Below are 27,478 nucleotides of genomic sequence, written 5' to 3' on the forward strand. Positions count from 1 at the left end.
ATGAAGCCAGCTGCTAAATTTATGTTTTGGGGAGGGAGAAACATCTTTGGCATTAGGTAAGCCAGGCACTTGCTGGTAGCCTCTTTCTCTCTCGGCAGTCCAGTCGGCTGAAGACGTCAGATCATGGTACGGGCAAGCAATGGGCATGGCCTTCGGTGGGGCTGGGGGGCTGAGGTAGGGGGGAGTCAGTGTCTGAAAGCAATGGCTTGCAGGAGTTCCCCTTCTATTCCCTCATCTAAGTCATTTATAAAGATATTGAAGAGTACTGGGCCTAAGACAGAACCTTGTGGCACCCCACTGCTTACTTCCCTCCATGTAGATGTAGTACCGTTAAGGACTACTCATTGAATACGGTTTGTCAGCCAGCTACAAAGCCATCTGGTGGTGATGTTGTCTATCCCACATTTTTTTAGCTTACCAAGAAGTAGGTTGTAGTCTAGTTTACCAAATGCCTTGCTGAAGTTTAAATATACTATGTCCACAACATTTCGCTGCTCTATTAATTTAGTCACTTTATCAAAGAATGAAATAAGATTGATTTGGCATGATCTGTTTTTAAGAAACCCGTGCTGGCTACTAGTTATAACTTTCTTTATTTGTTTCTAGATGTTCACAGATCTGTTTTTTTTAAAAAATATTTTCCCCAATATCTTCCCATATATTGATATTCGGTCAATTGGCCTATAGTTTCCTGTGTCTGGTTTTTTTCCCCTTTTTTGAAGATGGGAATCCATCAGGTCCTGGCGATTTATATTCATCAAGGTCAGACAGGTATTCTCTTGCTTATTTTAATTTTTATTTCTAGTCTGTCTTTTACAGTTATGTTTTTGGTAGGTTGGGCTATAGTTTCTTTTTGTGTGAAGATTGATGCAAAGAATGAGTTAAGCAGCTGTGCTTTCTCTCTACCGCCTATTACTTCTTTGCCATCTTCTCTCTTTAGTGGACCAACTGTTTCCTTGACCTTTTTTTGTTATTAATATGTTGAAAGAAACTTTTTAAATTATCTTTGACTTTTGTTGCAAGTCTTTGTTCATTCTGAGCCTTTGCTTTCCTGACTTCATCTTTGCAGATTCAGGCTAAATGCTGATATTCTGCCTTAATTATGTGTCCCTCTTTCCATTTTTTGTACTTATCCTTTTTGTCTTTCAGTTTATCAGAGAGATCTTTGTGCAACCATGTTGGTTTTGTTCTTGGATTTCTTGTTTTTCTTTTTTAGTGGTATTATGTTGGACTGGGCTTTTATGACTGTATTTTTCAGTGTTTCCCATGCTTCTTGAGTTGTTTTCCCCTTTGGGATTTTTATCCATGAAATTTTGCTTAGACTCTCCCTGAGTTTGTTAAACTCAGCTCTTTTAAAGTTTAGGACACTGGTTGGATTATATTCTATTGCTTGTGTTTGCATTATATAGAATTCCAGTATGACGTGATCACTCTTGCCCAAGATTCCGGCAATTTCAACTCCTTCTATCGCTTCTTCTCTATTAGGCCCAGTATAGCTTTTTTTCTACTTCCCTTTTCTACCTTTTGGGTGACAAAGCTGTCAGCTAAGTTGGTTAGGAATCTGTTTGATCTCCCACTTGCTGCAGAGTTTGTCTTCCAGTTGATATCAGGGTAATTAAAGTCTCCCATTACTACTGTGGTATGTTTCTACATACATTTGTTAATTGATTAGCAAGGAGTTCATCTATTTCTTCTGCTTGGCTGGGTGGCCTGTAGTATACTCCTATAGCAATGTCATTCTTTTTTCCTTTTATATTAACCCATATGGATTCTATGAGGTTTTCATCCTTGGTTTTGTTTATTTCTGTAGAGATGTAGTGATCTTTTATGTATAATGCAACTCCACCTCCTCTTTTGTTGGGTCTGTTTCTTTTGAATAGTTTATATCCTTCCATCAATACATTCCAGTCATGAGTTTCATCCCACCATGTTTCAGTAATGGCAACTATATTGTATCTGCCCTCTTGTACTAATACTTCAAGTTCACCCTGCTTCTTCCCTAAACTTTGAGCATTCGTGTACAGGCATTTGAGTCCTTTATTGGTCTTGGTATGTGTAAGGACCCACCCCACTTTGCATCTTAAGAAGACAGAACTCTTGGAATAATTCTTCCAACAGGAATCCTTTATTAAGAGAAAATGGTTGCAGGCATGCTAGACAGGACTTGGGGTTCAAGCTCTCCCATTCAAGGTTTTAAGTGGTTCCCCAGTAGTCCCACCCAATCAACCCCCCTTCCAGTGATAGTTTCAAGTATCACAATTCCATCCCCTTTCTTCTTCCGTCTGGATGGAGACTTCAGATAACTACATGAAAGGCAATTACTCTTCTTTGATATGTTAACGCTTAGAGGCCACAATAAACACACATTCAGTCCTTTGAATTGTGCTGAAGGAAGTGAGGGCCATAAAGCCCCTTTGCTCTCCCCCTTTTCTCCCTCTTATGGCAGAATCCAGAGAAGGCAGAATTGGGAGTTTCTATGTTTGATAATTAAAGATGAAATATAATTGGATTCTGACATCCGGCCCCTCTTAACAATAAGAGAGATCCACCTGAAAGAAAACACCAGTAAAAAATTTAGTTAGGCTTGTTAGGATACTCTGTGTGAAACTTCTTCAATAGCTTCGGGGCTTCTGCACGCACAGTGCAGACGTAAATTGCACTCCCCTATCAGAGATGATGCGTTGGGGTGCCCCGTGCAATCTGTAAATGTGCTGGATGAAAAGTTTTGCTAAGGCCTTTGCAGTGGGAATTTTTTGGCAAGGGATAAAGTGCACCTGTCGGAAAATAGGTACGTGGACTGTTCCAAGAAACAGTATCCCATTGATTTCAGCAATTCCCACTATAAAAATCCATGGCATTTCCTCCAGGGGGACTGAGGGATTGCAATGGGTTGTACAGGCCCTGGCGATTTCCCTTGCAACCTCTTTGCTGATGCACAGGTTGGGCAGCTGGCAACATAACTTTCTATGTCCTTTTTTATTGATGGCCACCAAAATTGCCGTTTAATTAAGTGTAAAGTTTTTACAAATCCAAAATGCCCTGCTGATGTTGTGTCATGGCAAAGTTGCATGAAAGTTAGTCTTTGAGTTGTTGGTATATATAACTTTTCCCCTAACCAAGGCAATCCGTCTCTCATTGTGCACACATGTTTGTTTTTCTGGAACCAATCATCTGTTTCCAAACTTTTTCTGAATTCAATCCCAGTTTGGCTGTCCAGTTGGGGTTTTATTTTGGCTTGGGTTCTTGTGGTTACTGGCGCTGCCAGTTGTGATTCTGCCATTATTGGTCTAGAGTCTGTGGTTCGTGCGCTGTTATATTGGGGCATGCGAGATAGGGCATCTGCCAGGAAGTTCTTTCTTCCTGGTAAATGTTTGAGCTTAAATTGGAATTGGTGAAAATGCTGGGACCAGCGGGCTTGTTGGGGATTGAGTTTCCTGGAAGTTTTCAGGGCTTCTAAATTTTTGTGATCAGTCCATACCTGGAAGGGGATTTTGTTGCCTTCCAGGAACTGTCGCCAAGTGAGTAATGCCCAACGTATCCCATAAGCCTCCTTCTCCCATACGGGCCAGCGCTGTTCTGTTTCCGTGAGTTTCTGAGATGTATATGCACAGGGTTGCAATACTGCATCATCATTTTCTTGTAATAGCACAGCCCCCACTGCCACATCACTTGCATCTGCCTGTATTATGAAGGGCTTGTCCATATCTGGGTGCCTTAGTACTGGTTCGGCAGAAAACAGTCTCTTTAGTCTCTCAAACGCTGCTTGGCACTCCATTGTCCATGTTAGTGGCTGGCTAGGTTTTACTGAGGGTGTTCCCTTCGTTTTTAGTAAGTTAGTGAGGGGCAAGGCTATCTGTGCACATGAGGGGATGAATTGGCGGTAAAAATTTGCAAAAGCCGGAAACTTTGTAAGTCTGCTTCTTGTGCGGGGGTGGTGCCATTCAATACTGCTCTGACCTTCTTGGGTACATTTCAATGCCTGTGGGGATATGCGATAGTAGTATAGTCTATCCTTTCTGTGGAATTCGCATTGGAGAGTTTGGCATATAGTGTGAGCGGGCTAGCATCTCTTTAAACCGCTCTGGACAAGTTGAAGTGTTATTCTTTGTTTCGGTTAAAGAATAAGAATGTCGTCCAAAGTAAACAAGGACCCCCTTAACAGGTGCCTCCTATAGAAACTCATGAATTAATTTGCATAAGATGCAGGGCCCTTGTAATCCAAATGGCAAGACTTGATGGATAGACCCCATGGGGCAGTTAAATGCAGTCTTTCATTCGGTCCCCTTCCTTGATGCTTACTCGGATAGCCGCTCCTTAAGTTAGTTTAGCAAAAAATTTCCCTTTAGCTAGGATGTGACAGCAGTCTTTCATGAGGGGCAGCGGGTATAGGTTGCTTTCACTGATTGTATTCAAGGCCCTATAATCCACGCATAAACGTAAAGAGCCATCCTTCTTCTCTCTAAAAAGGAACGGGGCAGCCACTTTAGGCTTGGCTGGCTCAATGAAACCTCTCTCCAGGTTTTTTTTTATAAATCTTTCCATTTCCTCCTTCTCCTTTGGGCTCATGGAGTATAATCTGGGCTTCGGGAGTTTTGCCCAGGCTTGAATTCAATGGTACAGTCTGTGGGTCGGTGGGGGGGAAGCTCATTCGCCCTCTCCTCACTGAAGACTTCAGCAAGGTCCCTATATTCCTCTGGTATTTCTGTTAATCTTTTTTCCTCTCCTATGGATGCTTTTTCTATTCTTGATTCTGGTAGCCTCCCTTGGGGTTTTAAGTCCATAGGGTCCCCCTTCTGGAATTTGATTTCTGTCATCCTCCAATTTACCCAGGGGTTCCATTTTTTCAACCATTCCATCCCTAGAATCATTGGGCATTCCATACCTGGGGTCACCACCACGTTAATTGCTCTTCATGGTTGCCCGGAGAGATATTGGCAAAGTGGGCTATGGTCCGCTTGGCCCCACCCCGCTAGATCCGTCTAGCTGGCCCAAATGAGATTGGTTGTTCCATTCTCCGGATGGGATGCCCAGATTCCCGCACATAGTGGTGGGCTATGAGGCCTACGGGTAACGCCCGAGTCTCTTAAGGCTTTCCCTTCACAGCTTCGGGCATGGGGGGGAGTAATAATATTATGTTTTGAAGATTGGTTTGATGCATCCACTTACGGGTCGCCCTCCGACTGTCATCGAGGCATCCACCGGCCCTGTGGTGTAGGCTGGAGTTCCTTTCCCCTTGTGAGCAGAGGTGGGGGTTTCTGCAATTTCCATCATTCTCATGGCCGTTTCTTTTGGCTTAGCTGAATACTTTCCGGGTTTGTTGATTGGGATCTGTCTGGGTTGTGCTGGGGGGCCTTTGAGCGGCATTCTACAGCTCGATGCCCTTCTCTTCCGCACTTGAAACATCTCATTTGCTTCTTGGCTGTATCCGATGATTTCACCGGTTGGTGTGTCAGCTCAGGCGGGGGGCGGCTCCATTGTTTTCCTCGGCGGTGCCTCTTCAATATGTCGATCTCTGCTTCCTCTGCCAAGACGTACCATTCCTCAAGTCGATGTGGGTCCCCTCGGGGCAGGCAAGCATCATATAGATCATAGTTTAGTCCGTCTTTGAAATGGCCAAGGAGGATGTCTTCTGGCCAATTCAGTTTGCTGGCAATGGCCCGGAATTCTTGTGTATACTCAGCCACTGGGCGTTTGCCTTGCCTCATCGTTGTTATTCTTTCACGGGCTTTGCGATCAGCCAGGGGGTCTTCAAATCGTCTTCTCAAAGAGGACATGAAACGGTTGAAGTTACTGAGTTCTGGGGCATTGGAGTCATGCAAGTTCACTACCCAATCCGCAGCTGGTCCATCCAGGGCAGATTGCACGATCCGGATGCGGGCTTTGTCGCTGGGAATATCCTGCCCATATTCCTCCATGTAGCTGAGGACTTGGGTTAGGAAAAACCCCAAGCGTGTTGGCTCCCCTTTGAATTTCACTTCCAACGGTGGACGTCTTGGAATGGATCGGTGCCTCTGTTGTGGGTGGTAGTGCCTTCCGTCCAGATTGCCATCTGTGGTCCGGTAGGGGGTGGGAGCTCCTGGATCAGTAGATGTCCCTGGGGTTGCAGGTTCCATGTCCCCCTCGGTGTCTCTCCCTTTGCGGCTCCAGGAACTGGGGCGGCCGTAGGGTTCAGTATTCTCCTCTCCTAGGGAGCTGAGAGTTCTCTTCATCAGGTCAATAGCTTTCTCTAGGATCCAGTCTGAGTACGGTGCCCAGCTTCCTCCCTCTTCACTTGCGTGCAGGGATTTCTCCATCTCCTGCTTCCATTCTGGTTGCTTGGTCCCCCGTCTCAGGGTCACCTTTCTTGATTCCTTTCCCCACTCACTTTCTTTCCAACGCCCATCGACCAGCGAGGCTTGTGGTCCTGTGTCTCCACCACTTCTTCTCCTGAGGAATCTGGCCTCTCGGATCCCAACATCTGGCAAGGTTCCAACTGGGTCAGCGGCTCTCTTTCCAGGGAGTTTTCCCCCTCTCTTGCTCCATTGTCTGACATGGTAAATTTTTGCAAAATCCCCCGGCAAGGGTCTTCCTTCCAGGTGGATTAATTTTGCAAGTCCTGTCTAATGTAAGGACCCACCCCACTTTGCATCTTAAGAAGACAGAACTCTTGGAATAATTCTTCCAACAGGAATCCTTTATTAAGAGAAAATGGTTGCAGGCATGCTAGACAGGACTTGGGGTTCAAGCTCTCCCATTCAAGGTTTTAAGGGGTTCCCCAGTAGTCCCACCCAATCAACCCCCCTTCCAGTGATAGTTTCAAGTATCACAATTCCATCCCCTTTCTTCTTCCGTCTGGATGGAGACTTCAGATAACTACATGAAAGGCAATTACTCTTCTTTGATATGTTAAAGCTTAGAGGCCACAATAAACACACATTCAGTCCTTTGAAGTGTGCTGAAGGAAGTGAGGGCCATAAAGCCCCTTTGCTCTCCCCCTTTTCTCCCTCTTATGGCAGAATCCAGAGAAGGCAGAATTGGGAGTTTCTATGTTTGATAATTAAAGATGAAATATAATTGGATTCTGACAGTATGTTTCTTGTATCTCCTACTTTGTAACTGGGATTTCTATCCTTTCCATCACTTTCTATTTCATTATGTTTTTCTTTTTTATTTCTTTTTTCTCTACTTCCTCCTTATGTGATTGGTTACTAAAAGGAAAAGTAAGAACTCTTTGAACTAGGAAGAAAATTTCTGGCAGTGAGAACAATCAGTCGGTGGAACGGCTTCCCTCCAGAAGTTGTGGGTGCTTTATTTACTGGAGGTTTTTAAGAAGAGACTGGACAAACATTTATCCAGAATGGCATAAGTTTCCTGCTTGAGCAGGGGGTTGGACTAGATCAGTGATGGCAAACCTTGTAGAGACCTAGGGCCCAAAACTTGGCCCCACCCCCCTCCCCCATCCCACCCGCCCCGCACCCGCCCACCCGCAGGGCCACTCACCACCTCCATGGCCTACCAGATTGCCAGATTGCCCAGGTGGCCCAGCAGCACCATGGCGGCCACACCATCCACCCGTGCCCCACAGCACCAACTGCGTGCAGTGGGGCGCAAGGGTGGAGTCTTGTCTCTGCTGCCCAGCTGCCATGTCCTTGGCTGCGCTGCTCTGTGTGGGCTGCGCGTGGGGGCGACTGTCCTCTGGGGGGGCTGCTGGTAAGGAGAGGGCCGTGTGGGGAGGCGGGGCTGGGGCGACGGCACACTTGCCCATAGAGAGGGTTTTGAGTGCCGCCTCTGGCACGCATGCCATAGGTTCACCACCACTGGACTAGATGATCTCCAAGGCCCCTTCCAACTCTGTTATTCTGCTGCAAGGCTCTGTTGATCACAGTTTAAGCAGGGGGAGGGGGAGGAACACAGCATCTTGGAAATAATATACAGAATTATTGAAATGTTCTGGAGCCATCTGGTCATCTTTGTTTAAAGTATTTCATAAACCCCTCCAAGTGGGAATCTCATTGGGAGAGAGGAAAGGGGCCTCTGGTGCGAATGCAAGTCACAGGCAGAATTGCCTGCGCAACCTGTTAAGATCTGGGCTGTCCCAGTTCTTAGAGTAGCAACTAACAAAGTAATATTTGATGCCATAGTTTAGTCATTTGTAACTTGAGCCAGGGGGAGGGGGGATTCAGTAAGTTTTGCTGAATTTGCTTGCTTGTTTACTTAGTATGAACAGGGCGGAGAAACCCCTTTCTTTGTTGTGAGAACTACTAAAGTTAAAAATAGAGGATTTCCCATCTGGAGCAGACTTTCCTCTATCTGGAATGGAATAGTATCTCTATTGCATTCAATAAAAATATGTAGCAAAATTTTATACTATAAATTGGTTACCTATATGAAAGAAAATATCATAAAATAAATTAGGCATATTGCTATGCATTTTACATATAAAATTTACTATATTGAAAATAACAGAATCACGTGTATCTAAAAGTAAAAATTGTAAACAGAACTAGTTGGGACAACTAGGGAGCTTGTTCAAGTGCGGGGCTACCAACAAAGAACAAATAATAAAACGTGGCTTAAGGTTTCAGTAGCCCATCTGTCATCCAAATTGCTCTAGTTTTTTTATGCCATTCTGCTCCAGATGTGTTGGGACTTTTACTTCCTGCCTTCTCTGACAAGGTTTTCATGATCTTTGCAAAATCGTAGAAGTAACTAGTCGCTCTTCCCACCAACTCCCCCCACCTTTCTAGTCTCATCGGAAGTTTTCAGCTCCCAGGCACGGCCACTTGGGTTTCCTTCCTCATAAGAGGAGCCGCCGACATCGAGGAAAAGTGAAGAGTTGGCCCAAGGATGATCCCAGCAAACCAGTCCACCTGACCGCCTTCCTGGGCTATAAAGCTGGCATGACTCACATCCTGCGGGAACTTCATAGATCAGGACTAAGTATGTGCCAAGTTTGTTTCATTCTATTCCTCACTTAGAAAGTTTCATAGACCTCAGCAACTGGAAGGGGCAAATCAGGAGCAGGTCTGACAAGTGGCCCACAATCAGGCTTCTACTTGAACTCATCCAGAGAAGGGCAGATCACTGTTTCCTTAGGTATTAGTTTCTCTGTTAGGTATTTCCTTAGGTATAAGCTACTCTTTCTTGTAGGAGTTCATTTTCAAATTTAATATCAAGTTGTTCCTCCTCCTCCACACGGTAAGTTCCACTCCTGGTTACATCTGTGTACTTAGGGAAGTGGTTTGCTGTTGTTCTCTTTTGTCTTTTTGTCTAGTTACCACCCAGGTTTCCTGATGCTCTCCTAGCCACATACAGGACTCAAAGCTCTGTCTTTGCCCCAGGACCCAGGTTATGCCATGTCCTGCATGCTGGCAGGATCTCCAGGGACTTGAAAAATGCTATCATGTTCCATCCTTAGCTTCAGCCTTCTTATGAGGCCCCAAGAACCAGGAAGCACATCTGGAGTTAACTTCTGAGAAGTTTCCTGTATTGCTTTTCACTTACAGATGAAATCTTGCCAGAATAAAACAACTATTTGTATCACTATGGATATACTTTGGAAATCATTGAGGGGGAGCCGTTTTAACCCTCTTTCCCCCCCCCCCCGACCAAACTTTCCGTGCTCCACTGCCTCTTTGAAATGCAGCCCTTCCCTACTGGGAATCCAGACTGCATTCCACCACAGGTCTCTTCTCAAGGCCAAACATACCCAGTTCTTTTGATCTAGCTCTTCCTAAGGCCTCTAATCTTCCTCATTCCTCCCTTTAACCTCTTCCACTTTCAGTCCTTCCTAGAATATTGTGCTCAGACTAGGGTAGAGTATTCGAGGTAAGGTCTGACCAATACAGAACAGAATGGAAGTATCTGATACCTGTGGGAAATGGAAACACTGATAGTAGACATTTCCATGTGACTTAGTGTGTGGAATTCTTTTCTTTTTAGAAAACTCCACCCAAACCAGCCTCTCCCAAATTGTTAGGACTGCCACCCATGTCCAGAGGGTGCATGGTTTGAGAATGCTGGTGTGGAAAGAGGCCCTCACCAATGGATATCAAATAGGAAATACAGTGAGCTGCATAAATATTGTGCTTGTCTGTGTTTGCTTTTTGTTAATTGAACAAACCTCAATTGGCTGGGTTTTTGCAACAATTTAGCCATAACCCATGATTTATATTTTACAGTGGTAGGCTTTATATATCCCCTTCTAAAAAACTATAAATAATGGTTTGGAAAAGAAACCACCTTATGGCTTAGTTGGATATCGGAGCCCCACCATGAAGCCTTCCTGGATCACATCCTCAGTCTTTTCCCCCCTTTAATCTCCAGAAATCTCTAAGCGAGAGGAAGTGGAAGCTGTCACTATCATTGAAACTCCGCCATTGGTGGTCGTTGGGCTAGTGGGCTATATCGAGACACCAAGGGGGCTGAGAAATTTCAAGACCATCTTTGCAGAACATATAAGTGATGAATGCCGAAGACGCTTCTACAGGAACTGGTGAGGAGGGGGTCAGTGTGAGTGAGCAAGGGGAAAGCCCTGCTTAAACAGGAAAACATTGGCTCATAGCTGTGCTTTGGAAATGCTTTGTGGGCTAAGCATGCAATTATGAATACACACCCAGGGGTTCTGTAAGATTGTAGGTATTTTCCTTCAGCCTTTGGTATGACTTTGGTAGCCAAGAGTGGCTCCAAGTTGTGATGGATGAGGAACAGTAACTTTCTTAAGTATATTCAGCATGATTAAAATAAAGCTCAATTCTCACATGTGAGACTTCCACTAAAAGGGTTTGTTGTTTAACTGGTTGAACACAGCCCCTGTATTGTAAACCTCTATGATAAATCAGAATATCAGTTCAATGTTTTCATAAACCAGTCTCAGAATTATGGGTATTACCTGACTGTAATGTCTGGGGGCTTGGATAGGACTTGGCCTTCTGGGAAGTGCTCCAGCCCTTCCCCGAAGAACCTGAAGTTGAGCCCCACTGTCCGTGGATTGGTAGGTTCCCACTGGCGCAAGTGGCTTCTCGCTCTCCTGGTCTCAAACTAGGGAGGCTGGCGGTGAATATCAGGACAGGCTTCTCACTGTTTTCTTGGGAAAGCCTGGTTCGAAATAATTCCAGTTGATCTTGGATCTGTTGGCTGATTTTCCCTGCCTTTTCTTTTCAGGCACAAGAGCAAAAAGAAGGCATTCACCAAGTACTGCAAGAAATGGCAAGATGAGGCTGGGAAGAAGCAGCTGGAGAAGGACTTTGTGTCCATGAAGAAGTACTGCAAGATCATCCGTGTCATTGTGCACACCCAGGTGAACATTTTCCACATGTCCTAGGAGGGTTGTCTTGCCCACTGGCAAGTCAAACTCACTCATGATTTGTTGCTGGTTGTTTCTGCTTGATTGGACAAAGACTTCACTGCCAGATATTGTCTGTTATGCAACATGGGTTTCATCTTCAGTACTGAATTCTTCACCCTGATGGACAGCTGAGGTTGCTATCCCTCCCTCTCACTTCTGGTTTTGATTAAGAAGCACAAACACTGTGTGTGTAAGTGAAGCCAAAACAGAGAATCCAGTCATTTGTGGTTAGCACTGCAAAGTCTAGGTCCTGGCTGAAGAAGACCTCCAGACCTCCCATGAATAGAGCCCCGCTCTGTAAGTCACTAAAGCAGCCTGCCATTTGAGTTGGGGGGGGGGGGGGCCTTCCGCCTCAGTTTGAAAAAAGCTGCTGCTGCTTTCAGGAGTCCTTCAAATGATGGCAGCCTCACTAGTCCACTTTTGGGTCACACAGTGGCCCACTGGAGGCATTGAGGAAACCCCCAAGTGAACAATGGAGGTGGGAGCCCTCTTTGCTGTCCCTGTGCAACAGCATCCTTGAAGGCCTGATGCCAAGGTGGGGGAGGGACAAGCACCTCGGTTTTAGTGGTCTTAGGAGCTGGTCCTCCAGGTATTCACCCAGATCTCTTTTCCAGCCACCTGATAACAACTGATGGCAAGAAATCGCACCATTCTAATTTAAGCAATTTCCTCACTACAACATCTTCATAGCAACCTCACATAGTACACAGAACATGGGATAATGGGGTTGGAAGGGACCTTGGAGGTCTTCCAGTCCAACCTGCTACTCAAGCAGGAGATCCAATAGCATTCCAGACAAATGATTGTCCAATTTCTTCTTGAAGATCTTGAAGAAGCACCCAGAACTTCTGGAGGCAAGCTGTTCCACTGATTAACTGTTCTCTCTTACGGGAAATTTCTCCTTAATTCTAGATTTGATCTCTCTATAATCATCTTCTACTTATTACTCCTTGTCCGGCTCTAGGTGTTTTTGAGAATAGGTTGACTGCCATTTCTCTGTGGCAACCCCTCAAATATTGGAAGACTGCTATCATGTCATCCCTGGTCCTTCTCTTCAGTAGACTAGACATATCTAGTTTCAGCAACCATTCATTGTATGGTTTATCCTCCAGACTTTTTGCTTGTTTCTTTTTCTTTGTTGCTATTTTCTGCATTCTTTCTAGAGTCTCAAGATCTTTTTTATATCATGGTGACTAGAACTGGATGCAATATTCCAACTGTGGCCTTACCAGTACAGTATAAAGCAATACTAACACTTCCTGTGATCTTGATACTATCCCTCTGTTGATGCAGCCTAGGACTATGTTGGCTTTTTTGGTGGCTGCAGCACACTGCTGGCTCATACTTAAGTGGTTGTCCACTTGGACACTTAGATGCTGTTGAGTCACATACCACCTATTCTGTACCTGTGCATTTGGTTTTTCTTGCCTAAATGTAAAACCTTACTTTTTCCAGTATTCAAGGCTATCAAGATACTTCTGGATCTTGAGCCTTTCTTCTAAACTGTTGGCTATTCCCACCAGCTTGGTGTTGTCTACAAATTTGATGAGTTCCCCTTCTATTCCCTCATCCAAAATCATTTATGAAGATACTGAAGAGTACTAGGCCGAAGACAGAAGTTGTGGTTCCCCACTGCATGCTTCTTTCCATTTAGATGTAGTTCCATTGAGGATTACATGCTGAGTGCAGTTGGTCAGCCAGTTATGAATCCGTCTGGTGGTGAAACTCTCTATCCTACATTGTTCAGTCTTATTAAGGGGTAGGCTGTGGTCTACCTTGTAGAATGCCTTACTGAAGTAAACTATGTCCACCAATTTAGTTACTTTATCAAACAAGGCAACAAACAACAAACAAGGTTTGTTTGACATGATCTATTTCAGGGCTTTTCAACCTTTTCACCCGTTGTGCCACTTTTAGGATATGGCAATATCCGAGTACTACCAGTCGCCTAGCAAAGTGTCAAAAACTTGATGACCAAAAAAAAAAAAAAAAGGAAAAAAGTGATAAAGTACAGGTAGTCCTCAACTTACAACAGTTCACTTAGTGACTGTTCGAAGTTACAGTGGCACTGAAAAAAGTGCCCCCCAAGCCACAGCCGAGCAAGACACCTGCCTGCCCACCCAGCGGCACTCTTCCTCCTGTCCGAGGTTTTCATTGTTGTGAGCATTTCTGTTGAGGATTGAGGGCAGGGTGGGGGGGGGTTTGGTTTTTATTTCACCTGTCTGCTGGGTAGTTGCAGCAGGTTTTGGTCACTTCACATGGCCCTGGGACACTGTGACCATCATAAATATGAATCAGTTGCCAAGCATCTGAATGTAAACCAAAAGACCCTGGAGATACTGCAACAATCCAGGTAATCGGTGCTTCTGGGCTCAGCAGAAGTGCCAGGATCAGCGCTGAGCTCCAGCTGGAGCCTGGCGCTGATCCTGGCACTTCCACTGAGCCGACAGCCCCAAAGAAGCGCCGATCAGCTGGAAAGCGACACTGATCCTGGTGCTTCCTCTGAGCCCTGACAGCCCTGCAGCTCCAGCCATCTCTCGCTCAGGCTTGTGCGGTGCTGCCACCAGTTCAGCTCATTCCCCTCTCCTGCTACCACTTTTCTAGAACATTCGTATACCGCCTGTCAGGTGCCAATGTACTACAGGTGGTACCCGCACCAGTGGTTGAAAAGCCCTGATCTATTTTTAGCAAACCCATGTTGGTTTCTAGTAATAGTTTTGCTCTTTTCTGGACCCTCACAAATCCACTGCTTGATATCCAACATAATTGAAATGTTACAAGCCTGTCCCCATTACTATTAATCTGGCACAACAAGAATTGGATGATTCCTGAGGAAATGGAGAAATAGGACTCATTTTTTTGTAGTCCTAAATCTCGCTGCCCTGATGTTCATGAGATGACAGTGAATGTAACATTGCAAGAGACAGAGAAAAGCATCTCTCCTCCCTTCTCTTAGCTATGTGTGATTTCATAGGCTACTTTTGTGCCTCCTGATCTCTTTTGTTCCAGGCTAGAGCCCTCATCTCTGCCATACTTCATCAAAGGAGAGGGAGGTGCAGGAGGAACATGAAGAAGCCCCTCAGAGCCCCTACTGGTTATCCATGAGAGGTCCAGGTTGGGAGACCCTGGAGCAGAGTTGAGAGTCCTTCTCTCTTCACCATGTAGGGCAGGGGTCCTCACTTTTTAAACGGGCCATTGATTGTCCCTCAGACTGTTGGGGGGCCGGACTATAGTTTGAAAAAAATTAATGATTATAACCAAAGACCACCAGGATAGGCCAGGAGGAGGGGGCAGGGGGATGGCAAAAGGGCAGCAGGGTAGGACTAAGGCAGGACTTCCCTCAGACCCTCCTTCCCTCTCATTCCAATCTCCCTCCTTCCTTCCTCCCTCCCTGCCTCCCTCCCCTCCTTCCTCACCTGCCTCCCTCTTTCTCATTCCCACCTCCTTCTTTCCTCCCTCCATGCCCAGGAAGGGACAAGGGGATGGGGAGAGGCTGCCAGTGGCCAAGGCTTGAAAGGCCACTGTAAATTCCTGGACAAGAGCCATAGAGCCTTAAGAGCAGAGTGGTGGGAAGATATTTGCAATGAGGGAGGGAGAAAAACAGGGAAGAAATGCAGCTGGGGAAGTGTCATCCTTTGTGAGGAATGAAAAAAGGCACCATCAGCTGAAGGTGACCAGCAATTGGCCCTTGCCCACTTCACACACCTGGCTCTGTGGGTTCTAGGGGAGGGGATACCGCAAGCGGAGTGAGAGTCGACATCTGCCGCACAGCCCCCAGCCTGCCCGGTTTCGGCAGGCAGCGCTGCACTTTCCTCACAGCACGGAGAAGCTGGGTTGGGCGAGGCAAAGCTAGCGAGAAGCTGAACCTGCCTCGGTGTGCTCACAGGAGGCAGCGAGCAGCATGTGGTGTCCTGGGTGAAAGCAAACTAAACCGGGCAGGCTGGGGGCTGGGTGGCAGATGCCAACTCTCACTCCGCTCGCGGCATCTCCTCCCCCGGAGCCCACAGAGCTGCATGTGTGAAGTGGGCGAGGGCCAATTGCTGGTCACCGCCAGCCGATGGTGCCTTTCTTCATTCCTCGTGCAGGGTGACTCCTCCCCAGCTGCGTTTCTTGCCTGTTTTTTGCTGCAACTTGTGTGCCTGCCCGGCACAGATGGCTGACACAAAGTTATAGATCGGCTACCGGATGATCTGTTTTATCTCCTCTGCTCTCTACCTCCCCCCTTTTTTTCTCTTTGGTGCAACTCCAGCCTCCTCCCAAGGCTGTGTCTTTTTTCTCTCTCCCTCTCCTGCCAAAACTGCCTTTTATAGCCTCCTCTGTCTCCTCCCTCCTCCTCCCTTCTCTTCTGGGTGTACCGGAAGTGCCGATCCTGGGGCTTTTGTCTGGCCCCAGCAGCCCTGCAATCTCAAGGCAAGTCCTGCACTGCGCCTCTTTAGCTTGCTCTCTCTCCCTGCAAGTCCGGTGCTGCACTAGACCCCCAACGTTTGCCAGCGAGCCGGATAAAAAGACAAGGCGGGCTGCATCCGGCCCATGGGCCACAATTTGAGGACCCCTGATGTAGGGCCTGCAGGGCATGCTTCGAAAGAGTGGTGCTTGGAGCATTGCATGTTAACCTTTAGGAGGATGTCAGCCCTCCTTAAGGCTTGAGAGCCTCTGCTGAAGGGTTTCTCTCTTGTGATTTGGTTTGAGGTGCTTGTAGTGATGGCCAAATTTCTCCCTGCAGCCAGTGAAGGAACATTTGACAGTGAATTCTGTATTGGAGACTTTCCATTACAAACCAATTTCTATAGCCTCAACTCTCTCTTCAGAGGACTGAGTGGGTCCCCTTTTTTCACTGAACATTGGTATTCCCACAATGCAGTTGGCCAAGTGAGAGCACATGAACCCAAAATGAAATGCTGCTCCCCGATCCCAAACACAATTAAGATTACCTATTCCCACATACTAAACTTTTCAAGTGTGTCATGAGACGACAGCCACAAAGTCCCAACCTTTGCAACAGCCACATTCTGCAAACAGGTGGAAGGTTCTGAGAGACTGGATCTCCTGCTCATTCCCTTTGTGGCCAGTTAAGTGTTGATCATGAGCCTTTGCCCCCTCTGCTGCAGGGTACAATTTGTGAGCTTTTTTGTTTGCAGATGAAACTCCTGCCAATGCGGCAGAAGAAAGCACATATTATGGAGATCCAGCTCAATGGGGGCTCTGTAGCAGAGAAAGTTGACTGGGCTCGTGAGAAGCTGGAGAAGCAGGTGGCCGTGCAGAGTGTCTTCAGCCAGAATGAGATGATCGATGTCATTGGAGTCACCAAAGGGCATGGGATGAAAGGTAGGAGGCAGCAGAGCTGGACCCCTGAAGCGTCTTGGATCAAAGGCTGATTGGAAGTGGTCTGACTACAGACTGCATTCCAGATGAATGACTCCAGAAGCCATTCAAGATGTGGGGAAAAGTAGATTTTTCTTTATTTATTTCTGACCAGAGATGTCCACACCTTCCCTGGGGCCTGATAGGTTCCCTCCTCAACCCCACTTCAAATTCTTTTAAGAATTTAAAATGACTGGCTGGAGAATTGTGGGAGTTGAAATCCACACATCTTTAACCTGCCAAAGTTGAGAAACATTGGTTTAAAGCTTGGATTGGAGCATCCCATGTTTTCTGCCGGAATAATATTTTAGAAGAGAATCAAGAGACTACTAAGCCCCTTTAGTGAGTGGTTGCACCCCATGTTGTGGTCAACTTGCCATTAAAAGGCAGTTGGTAGAGAGCATTCTGGGGAAAGGGGGGAACAAACCAGTTTGTGGCAGCTGGCAGGACTGTTGGCATAGGGATATAAAGGAAATAAAAATCAGGGCAGCCATTTTGTGAGAGTGCCTACAACATGCTTCCATAATTCCGAATTTGAGGAAACTGCTCCTGTTCTTTTTTAGCCCCTTTTCTTCTTTAAAAAAGGGATGCTGATCCTGTGATCATCAATCAAAGAAGGCCAGGTCAGGAAAGAGGAATGTCTGACACTACAAAGATGCTTTTTCTTATTGCAGGGTAGAACATAGTAATGGAATCTTGTAAGCGTTTTGAATTTCTCCTGATTTTCACTTTCTCAGTTGTTTTTTCTAAAACTCTCCTTTTAATTCTTCATTCATTTCCTCTCCATCTGAAGACTAGATTGTTTTGTCCTTCTAGATAGTCCTTGGCTTACAACCATTCGTTTAGTGACTGTTTAAAGTAATAACGGCATTGCAGAAAGTGACTTAACAATGAGTTACACATCCCCGCTGCCACGTGATCAAAATTCAGATCTTGGCAACTGGCATTATGACAGTTGCATGTCCCGGGGTCATGAGATCCTCATTTGCGACTTTCCCAGATAGCTTCTGTTCTGGATCGGTTAACCCTGTGTAACCCTGACTAGAGCATGTAGGTCTGTATGTTAGAATGTTTGGCATTTATTGGGTTAAGTGCTGTCTCCTTAAGAGATGGCTTATGGGTAATGTAGTTTTAGCTAGTTAGCTATCTCATGTTAACAGGTCAGTAGTAGTAGGAGCCTCTGAGCTCATTATAGGACATACTGGCTACGTGCCAGTTTGGAATGCCTTTGTTTCATCCAGCCTCATGGCTCCTAGCCCCACGGCTTGGAGGTCCTATGCCAACATGTGAGTTATGCAGAAGAAGAGGGGAAAATCCATTATCAAATTACCTGTGGAATGAGCTATATTGCTGAAATATGTTTCTGGATGTATCTCTACATAACAGTGAGTTATTGTTTAGAATTCCTAGAAATAAAAGCGATATTTCTTTGCTTATTTTCATTGAGTTATCTGCCTGTCTGGATGGAATTAAAGCAACCTATTCTGTCTGGGACAGAACAGCTTCCAACAAGCAGAATCTACGGAGGAAGCCCATAGGGGGAAGCCAGATTCAGTTAATAACTATGTAATTCACTTAATGACTATGGTGATTTGCTTAATAGCCAGCAACAAAAAGAGTCATCAAATTGAGGACAACTCACTCAGTGATGGTAGTTCCCATCCCAATTACAGTTGTAAGTCCAGGACCACCTGTATGGTAGCTATAATTAAACTCCAGCAGCCCCAGCTGTATGGTTAATGGTGAAGGAGGGCAGCTGCATCTGGAGTAATGCAGTAATGCACCCCTGCCTCAGACATTTAGAGGTCCACCCTCCTGCCTGTAACCTCAAGGCTGCCTTTCTGCAGGAGTGACGAGTCGATGGCATACCAAGAAACTCCCAAGGAAGACTCACAAAGGCCTGCGGAAGGTCGCCTGCATCGGAGCCTGGCATCCTGCCCGGGTGGGCTACTCGATTGCCCGGGCTGGCCAGAAGGGCTACCACCACCGCACAGAACTCAACAAGAAGGTATGACTCCTCCCCCTGACAACTCATTTGAAGCCCAAACACACAAACAGCCCCCAATTGTACCCACCTCTGGCGGAATCGGACTGTTTTGGGAACAACAGATGCAACCCACTGATCCATCTTTCCTCCTCGCCCACTACCTGTTTGATAGATATGGCTGGTAGGTGTGAAGCTATCAGGCTTAGCAAGTACACGGCAAGGGTCATCTGGGAGCAGAGAATTCAGGATTAGACCCATTTTACAGATATGGCAGGACTGCAATTTCCCATTCCTTGCTAAAGTCACTTTAGAATTCTGGGAAAGCCCGTGCAATACACCACCTCTAATTCTGCATCTTCTGCAAGATGGAAGGGGGGAGGGCTGTTTTTACCAAGAAACTAGTAGCAAGAAACAAATGAGGTTCAAGATTTTAGGAGAGCTTCTTTATGTCATTTTTGCTTTGCCTTCTGTAGGTGAACACTATAAAACTGATATGTAACTGAAGCCTCCCTTTTTAATATAATCCATTACATAATTTATTACATAAAACCTAATTTATATTTGCAATCCAAAAATATCTGTCCCATATAATCTACTTTTTTTCTTTCTTGCTTTCCTCTCTACAGTTTATTTAGACAACATTAGTGGTAGCCTTTGTGTTATGACATATTTTGAAAGTGCGCTTGCAAAGGCTATTGGTGGCTTTGGAAAACCATCCTGAAACGGGCAAATCGCTTTTGTGTTCTGTTGCCTAGAAAGCTGCAGGGTCATCTCCTGAAGTCTCCAGGCGTCAACTCAGAGGAGCCCTTTGCTTCGAGAGTCCATAAGCCACAGCTTTCAGCAGCTCAGAGCAAATCTGATTTTTGCAGGGCGGGGGCGGGGACTGGGATGATGCAGCATCTGGTGCCTCCTTTGTGCTGATGTGGCCTGTAAGAACAGGATTGAGGCCGGAATTGGGTATGCAAAAGCAGGCTGGGCTTAGGCACCAGTGACCAAGGTAGACTTGGCCAGCCTTCATTCTCTAGTTGGATAAGTTGAAAGTCACTTTGACCAAATCTTTCCTTTAGGTTTATCGCATCGGCCGTGGGATCCATGTAGAAGATGGCAAAGTGATCAGAAACAATGCATCCACCAATTATGACCCAACAGAAAAAACCATCACCCCACTGGTAAGGAGGCCAGAAGGAAGATTAGTTCTTCTGACTGGAGAATGAACCTTTGGGTGTCTCATCATGAGCCCTTCTCTGCATGTACCATCTTTTTATCAAGATGAAAACCCATGTTTTAAAGGAATATCTTGTCTTCAAAATCCACCCCCCCCCAATGAATTCCAGTGCTGTTCTGAAAACAATGGGAAAACCTTTGGAAGCACCAGGGTATTTTCTCTGACCACGTACTTGATAGACAGATACACCTGGTCCTTAATCCTAAAACTCTCTTGGGGAGTTCTCTTCCGATCAGCCTGCCTCTTATACGATTCCCTAGCCTTATTTAATGCTTTCTGCATACACACATCCCAATGTACTTTTCAAACTATCCATCCAATCAGCTTAGGACAACAAGGAAGGGGAGCCCTGTGGTAGTTCTGACATAGGTACAAAATCCGCTGCCATTGCTACCTTAAATGGGTGAACCCAGTGCTGCTATGTACAGAGTTATTGTAGGCTACTTCTGTAAAGGCAGAAGTTCTGCCCAATTGGTCTGCTGGTAGTTCACATAGCAGCACAAGTATTGCTCTATCATTGCATTAGCTCTCTCTTCCCCCCTATTGATACTCGGATGGAATCTAGAACTAAGCCCCTCTGAGGATCCTATCAGTTTGATAAACTCCTGCCAGAACTTTGTGGTAAACTGCACCCCCCCAGTCAGAGATGATGTGCCTTGGGACTTCACGCAGCCTATATGTGCTGTGCAAACAACTTGGCTAAGGTCCGAGCTGATGGGATTTTCGGGCATGCTTGCTTCGAAAACAGATCAATCACAGTCTGGATTACGGTATTCCTGGAACTCTCAGGCAGTTCCACACGAGAAGCTATGTCTGTTCCACCAGCAAGACTGGGCTTCAAATCTTGACACTACCCTGCAGATACCCACCCCCTCCCTGGGCCTGTTGTTACCAACCAGGCATCCATGGGCACCAGGCCTATAGACATTCCGTGCCATATTCTACTTTTAAAAAAGTTTCAAGTTTATTTTAAATTCAAAAATCCACATGGAACGCTATAACTGTAGGAGTCCTGGTCGTGCAGAGGTTAGAAAGCAGCATTGCAAGCTGACTCTATCCACAGCCAGGAGTTTGATCCTGACTGGCTCAAAGTTGACTCAGTCTTTCATTCTTCCAAGGTTGGTAAAATGAGGACCCAGATTGTTGGGGGCAACAGGCTGACTCTGTAAACCACTTAGAGAGGGCTGTAAAGCACTCTGAATCAGTACATAAGTCTAAGTGCTATTGCTATGAAGCAGGCTGCTGCTTTTGTAATTTGCTGCACATAAAATACCATAATGCTTTAGGATTCCATTTGCTTCCATTGGTGTGTTTAGAAAAAGGGCTGCAGCTAGAAAAAGTGAAATAAGTTGTCAGGGGGCATGATATACATCACAGGAGAGTATTCCCGTCGTGGCATTGGCATGTTTGCAATTGGCCATCCTTGCAAAGACAGCCATTTTGCGCATGCTGAAATTTCTTTGTGGCAGCCATTTCTTTTGAATGCCATGACATGCTCCCCAAGGGTCTTCTGGTGGGGACTGCTGTTCCTCAGTGAATAAACACCACCCTCAGCCCTGATGTCTTCCCTGCCTTTCTGTCTTCCAGGGTGGATTTCCTCAGTACGGAGAAGTCAACAATGACTTTGTGATGGTGAAGGGCTGTGTGTTGGGTACCAGGAAGCGGGTGCTGACCCTGAGGAAGGTGAGGGCCTCACTGAGGCATCGCGAAGGACAGCGGATGAGTCCAAGGATGAAGGACAAGTGTGGTTCTTTGGGGGGAGGGTTGACCGATGTGGGGAAGACCGATCCAAGGGGCCAAGGGTTTCTGCTGCTCTCGAGAGGGGGAGGCTGGGAGGATTCAGCCTGAGCAAACGAGCATTTCAGCTCCTGTGGGAGGAGGGCAGCAAACCTGGAAGCAATCAGCCAGCGGCTCAGCAGCACATTGCTGGCATGCCAGAGTCTTATGCAGGGATCACCACAAAATGGGATGGGAAATGCAGTGAAATCCCTACAGAACGGTCCTGGCCTGAATTTCTCAGGAGAAACATAAGAGGTTACGAAATATTTGTATTCATTGTTATCTAAGTCAAGTATCTAGCCCAGGAGTGTCAAACTCAATTTCATTGAGGGCCGCATCAGCACTGCAGTTGCCCTCGGGAGGCCGGGTGTGTGTGGCCAGAGTGGGTGCGGCCTATTGGGTGGGCGTGGATGGAGTGGGTGTGGCCTATTGGGTGGGCATCGTTTGCGTCAAGGGGGCCTGTGGGGGCCTGGGCAGGAGTGGGACTGATCTGAGGGTCTCTGGCAGAAGGGGGTGGGACCAGGGCAAGTGCCAAGGCATGGGCCATTGGAGGAGCCTCACCGTTCCTCTAAGGCCATGCGGGGGGCGGGGGCGGATGGTGGTGCGGGCTGCCCAGAGCCCTGGGCAGCAGAGGTCAAACGCCCAGCCTGGCCCTCGAGCACCCGCAGCACCAAGCCCAGCTGCACTTACCTCCTCCTCAAGGCTGCTGCTGCTGCTGTGTTTGCTCTCCTTACCCAGGTTGCTCCTGATGGGTATGAGGGCAAAGTCAGAGGGAGGCCCATTCCCTCTCCATGGGAATAGACCAGGCTTTGTATCCAAAGCTTCCTTAGCAATAGGATGGGAGACCCCCAGGATCGGCCAGGAGGAGGGGGCAAGGGGATGGTGAGAGGGCAGCAGGGCAGGACTAAGGCAGGACTTCCCTTGGAGCCTCCCTCTCCTTTTTTTCCTTCCTAAGTACAGAGTGGTGGGAAAAAAATTGAGATGAGGGAGGGAGAAAAACAGGCAAGAAACGCAGCTGGGGAGGTGTCACCCTTTGTGAGGAATGAAGAAATGCACCATCGCCTGGAAGTGGCCAGCACATGGCCCTTACCTACTTCACATATCTGGCTTGATGGGCTCTGGGGGAGGGGATGCCATGAGCAGCGTGAGAGTCAACGTTACCTGTGCAATGCTGCCCAGCCCCCCAGCCTGCCCACTTTTGGCAGGCAGCGGGGCGCTTTCCTCACAGCGCTGAGAGGCTGAACCGGGTGGTGCAAATCCAAAAAGACGTGTGATGCCGCCCAGCCCCTAGCCTGCCTGGTTTTGGCAGGCAGCAGGGCACTCTCCTCACAGCGCCAAGAAGTTGAGCCGGGCGGTGTAAAGCTTGCCAGCTTTGCACCTTGCTGCCTGCTGAAACTGGGCAGACTGGGGGCTAGGCAGCATTGCACTTCTCATCAGTTTCGCGCCACCCGGCTCAGCTCTTGGCGCTGTGAGAAGAGCACCCCGCTGCCTGCCGAAACCCCTCTCCCGGAGCCCATCAAGCCGGATAAGTGAAGTAGGTGAGGGCCATTTGTTGGCTACTTCCAGGTGATGGTGCATTTCTTCATTCCTCACAAAGGGTGACCCCTCCCCAGCATGCACCCAGGGGGTGGGGCCGATGCAGCAGGGGCTGGTTCCTCGCTGTTTCCAGATGGCCTTGTGGAGCTAAGACTGAATGCATTTCAGCATAGATGGCCACCACAAAATTGTACATTGGCTCCCGGCCGGCCTGAGCCAGGGCCAAGGCAGTGGGGGCCGTTCCCTCACTGTTTCCAGGATGCCTTTATGGGCCACATGAAACCACTTCGTGGGCTGCATCCGGCCCCCGGGCCTTGTGTTTGACATGTCTGATCTAGGCCCTCTAGACCAGGGCTTTTCAACCTTTTCACCCATTGTACCACTTTTAGGATATGGTAACATCCAAGTACCACCAGTCGCCTAGCAAGGTGTCAAAAACTTGATGACCAAAAAAAAAAAAAAAAAGGAAAAAAGTGATAAAGTACAGGTAGTCCTCAACTTACAACAGCTCGCTTAGTGACTGTTCAGTTACAATGACACTGAAAAAAGTGCCCCCCCAAGCCACAGCCGAGCAAGACACCTGCCTACCCACCCGGCGGTGCTCTTCCTCCTGTCTGAGGTTTTCATTGTTGTGAGCATTTCTGTTGAGGATTGGCAGTGGGGGTGGGGTGGGGGGTGTTTAGTTTTTATTCCCCCCGTCTGCTGGGTGGTTGCAGCAGATTTTGGTCACTTCACATGACCCTGGGACACTGTGATCATCATAAATATGAATCAGTTGCCAAGCATCTGAATGTACATCACAAGACCCTGGAGATACTGCAACATTCCAGCTGATTGGCGCTTCTTCTGGGCTCAGTAGAAGCGCCAGGATCAGTGCTGCTTTTCAGCTGATTGATGCTTCTTCAGGGGTCAGCAGAAGCACCAGGATCACCTCCGCTGAGCCCTGACAGCCCTGCAGCTCCAGCCATCTCTCGCTCAGGCTTGTGCGGTGCTGCCACCGGTTCAGCTCATTCCCCTCCCCTGCTACCACTTTTCTAGGATGGTTGCGTACCACCTGCCAGGTGCCAATGTACCACAGGTGGTACCCGTACCACTGGTTGAAAAGCCCTGCTCTAGACTGTACCTAATTTTGGGCTCACATTTTGCCTATGAAAGGCTTTTGCAATCTTTATTTATTTAATTTGTTTGCCACCCACCTTGTCATGATGTGCAATGATTGTGCATTAGTTAAAATACATTCTGAGCCCTAAATTTCAGTGAGGGGCATGGAAATTTCCCCCATAGATTTGTATCTGCCCTCTGCCGATGAACTCCCAGGTCATGTGCACTTACTGCATTTATATCATTTCTCGGAGAGATCAAGGCAGCAGAAATGGGGATCCCCCTTCACTTAATTGCCACCCTGAGCTGAGAAAATGGGTCTGGCCCAGAGATCCACACTGAGCTTCCAGGGTTGAGGAGGGACCTGTATCTGGGTCTCCCCAGTCCAAGGCCAACATTTTGACCACAGTGTTTGGACCTGTGGCCTGGAGAAGCCCCCCCCCTCTCCCCTCCCCAGTTCTGGGGCTCTGCCTCTCTTCTGGATTTCTGCTGTAACCGTTTCCTCCTGCCTCCCCAGTCCCTTCTGGTCCACACAAGCCGAAAAGCTCTGGAGGCTGTGGAGCTGAAGTTCATTGACACCACCTCCAAGTTTGGCCACGGTCGCTTCCAGACTGCCCACGAGAAGCGGGCCTTCATGGTGAGTTTGTGCTCAGAAATACCCCTCCCAAGCTGGACAAACAAACTGTGGGAGGGGAGTTCTGTCCATGAAACCATGATTTGTTTCGGTCATCCAGGAGTTCTGTGGAAAGTGTTCTGCTGGTGCATTCCCAAATTGACTTCAGGATTTGATCCAAACCGGTTATTTCCTTTGGTAGCTGGAAACCAGCCTTTTAATTAAGAAAGGAAGCAGTGAGGTTTGGAGTGAGATTATTCTGGAACCAATGCAATTTTAAAAAATTTATTTTCATTATATAGTAAAGCTTGAATTATCGAGTGAAATAGACACATCCCTCTATTTGCAGTTTTTGCTGTAAAGACACCAGGGAAACCTGTTTCCATTCACAAATTGATCTAAGTGCTGTTTTCTGTTCCCAATGTGGTTCAGTCCTAACAATTACGTTTTCAATCAAGATTCTGAAGGTTTAAGAAATGTTCTCATCAGATTCTTTTCTTTGTTGCTAAACAATAACATGAAGATTTTTCTTAGGCCTCATCTCCACCCTCCTTCTCTGAAGTGAACACTTTGCTATCAAAAGTGAGCCTCCCTCTTGGCCCCAGCAGAACTGGATCACAGTGATCCACCAAGAAAGGTTTTCGGTCAGGAAGTACAATATCAGCCCTATGCCAGTTTCCAGGGAGCAGGACCCTGAACTGCAACTGGCCTCTGCCAGATGGGCCCCTCCTAGCCGCTGGGGGAGATCAGCGTTGGGGAAAACCTTCTGCCAGCCCAAATTTGCATTTGTCTTTGTGGTCTCCAGCAGCTCATCTTTCCCCCTTTCAGCAGGCCTGGAGTCGTGCTGGAGAGGAGAGAGCCTAGGGAAGCCGGGCGAGGCATCAGGTCAAAACACCCAAGTGGTGAGCCAAATAAAAAGCCGTGGGGCTTTGACCACACAGTCACAGATGCCATCTTCACCTTTTTGTTCACCTCTGCCGGGGAATTTTTTTTGCCATATGGAATCCAAGACAGAAGAGAATTGCGTGTAAAAATACGTTAAATTTTTGAAAACGTTAGGATTCTTCCCACTCAGTAGTTGCAGGTGTGGGGGAACATAGAGAGGCAACCAGTTCCCCCGTGGGCTTCAGAGCTGGTCTTTGCTTCCTTTCCTCCCCTCTGGGGAGGGCTCTTCTTTCACCATCCTCTCTTCAACCATCTTGGACATTTTGGTCAGAATCCAATATAGGCCACCGTGCAGTCTTTTTCTTAAAAAGGGAAACAAAAGCCATGGGTAGGGCTTCTGCACAGTTTAGCCCTATGTGATGATAAGACAATCCTTATAAACTGGTGTGATACGAAACAAATGAAGAAGGAGAAATGTTTTCCCTTTCACGTGTGGCTAATGCTCAGGTTCATCAAGAAAAACTGACCAGGAGAACATTCAGGTTACTGCAGAAATTCTTGAACGAGCACAAAACCCACTGAAATTTAATCTCCTTTTTTAAAATGGAGAAAAATCTCCCAACTACTCTTTCTTCCTGGAAATGTGGAATGAAACCATAGAAAAATGAATCAGGCATTACTGTATTGTTGAACCTTTCTTCTTATATCTATGGAAGACTAAAATGCCCCAATTGCTCAGTCAACTGATATTCAGAATAACAGAGTTGGAAGGGATCTCAGAGGTCTTCTAGTCCAACCCACTGCTCAAACAGGAAACTATACCATTTCAGACAAATGGTTGTCCAATCTCTTCTCACTCCATCAATTCATTGTTCTGTGAGGAATTTTCTCCAATTAGAACGTCTCCTGGCAGTTAGAATTTCAAAGGTGGTTTTGCAGTGTTTAGGTTGGGCCTTGCTGCAACTTGACTCTGAAGATGGCCAAGAAATAGAATTGCAACACCTGGACTGCAAAAAGTTAGACCACTCCCAGAGGGCAGCAGAGATCTGGAAAATATGAAATATTTGCTGCCAGTTAGGGAAGAGGCTGCAGCTCATATCTTGCAGCCCAGCACAGGTCTAGATTCTCTAGAACATGTGAAGGAATATACAAAAGGCAGACTTTTCCACAGAAATCCATCACAAACCCTTGGCATACAGTTTTATCCATTTAATTGTAACAGTCTGAGAATTTGACAACTATTTTTTTTCTGCTTCGGTTTCAGGGCCCTCAGAAAAAACACCTGCTGAAAGGGAAGCCAGAAACTCCAGAGGAATTGTAAAGGTGTTTCTCTGAAGGAAATACTTCTAAATTGTTCATGTCTGGGGCTTTATCAAATATGAGTGCAAACATAGTCTCTGTTTTTGAAATGGAATAGTTTTTGTCAATCTTAAGAAAAATGATCACTATGTTGAAAGAGAAAACCCAATATTTATAATAAGGAATTACAGTATAAAAAATCAAAATGGTACTTGAGATGGCATGATTAAAGTAGTTGTCATATTGACTTTTTTGATCACCTCACCCATGGACGTCTCTGGCAGCGAGGCATTTCTGGACAACCCAGATGTTTGCATATATATATTTGTGCTTTTGGCTGGTGCTAATAAAGGTATTATCATATTA

The 27,478-nt window shown here is 46.7% G+C and overlaps 1 protein-coding gene across 1 annotated transcript; it reads left to right on the plus strand.

Moving 5' to 3' along the window:
* On the plus strand, positions 1-27,478 carry LOC120313388 (60S ribosomal protein L3-like). Its single transcript, XM_039355287.1, has 10 exons — positions 1-126; positions 8,727-8,919; positions 10,306-10,474; positions 11,143-11,278; positions 16,465-16,651; positions 18,535-18,695; positions 19,742-19,843; positions 21,487-21,582; positions 24,833-24,952; positions 27,078-27,478. The coding sequence occupies exons 1-10, from the start codon at positions 124-126 to the stop codon at positions 27,132-27,134; spliced, it is 1,224 nt and encodes a 407-aa protein (XP_039211221.1). The 5' UTR covers positions 1-123; the 3' UTR covers positions 27,135-27,478.

Source organism: Crotalus tigris, unplaced genomic scaffold (genome assembly GCF_016545835.1).
Source record: "Crotalus tigris isolate CLP2741 ecotype Arizona unplaced genomic scaffold, ASM1654583v1 scf7180000018654.113956, whole genome shotgun sequence".
NCBI lineage: Eukaryota > Metazoa > Chordata > Lepidosauria > Squamata > Viperidae > Crotalus > Crotalus tigris.

What these genes read in the sequence shown, in the direction of transcription:
- LOC120313388 (XM_039355287.1), top strand. An exon ending in ACTTCATAGATCAGGACTAA is followed by an intron (nt 8,920 to 10,305) that starts GTATGTGCCAAG and finishes TTTAATCTCCAG; the next exon opens with AAATCTCTAAGCGAGAGGAA. An exon ending in AGACGCTTCTACAGGAACTG is followed by an intron (nt 10,475 to 11,142) that starts GTGAGGAGGGGG and finishes TTTTCTTTTCAG; the next exon opens with GCACAAGAGCAAAAAGAAGG.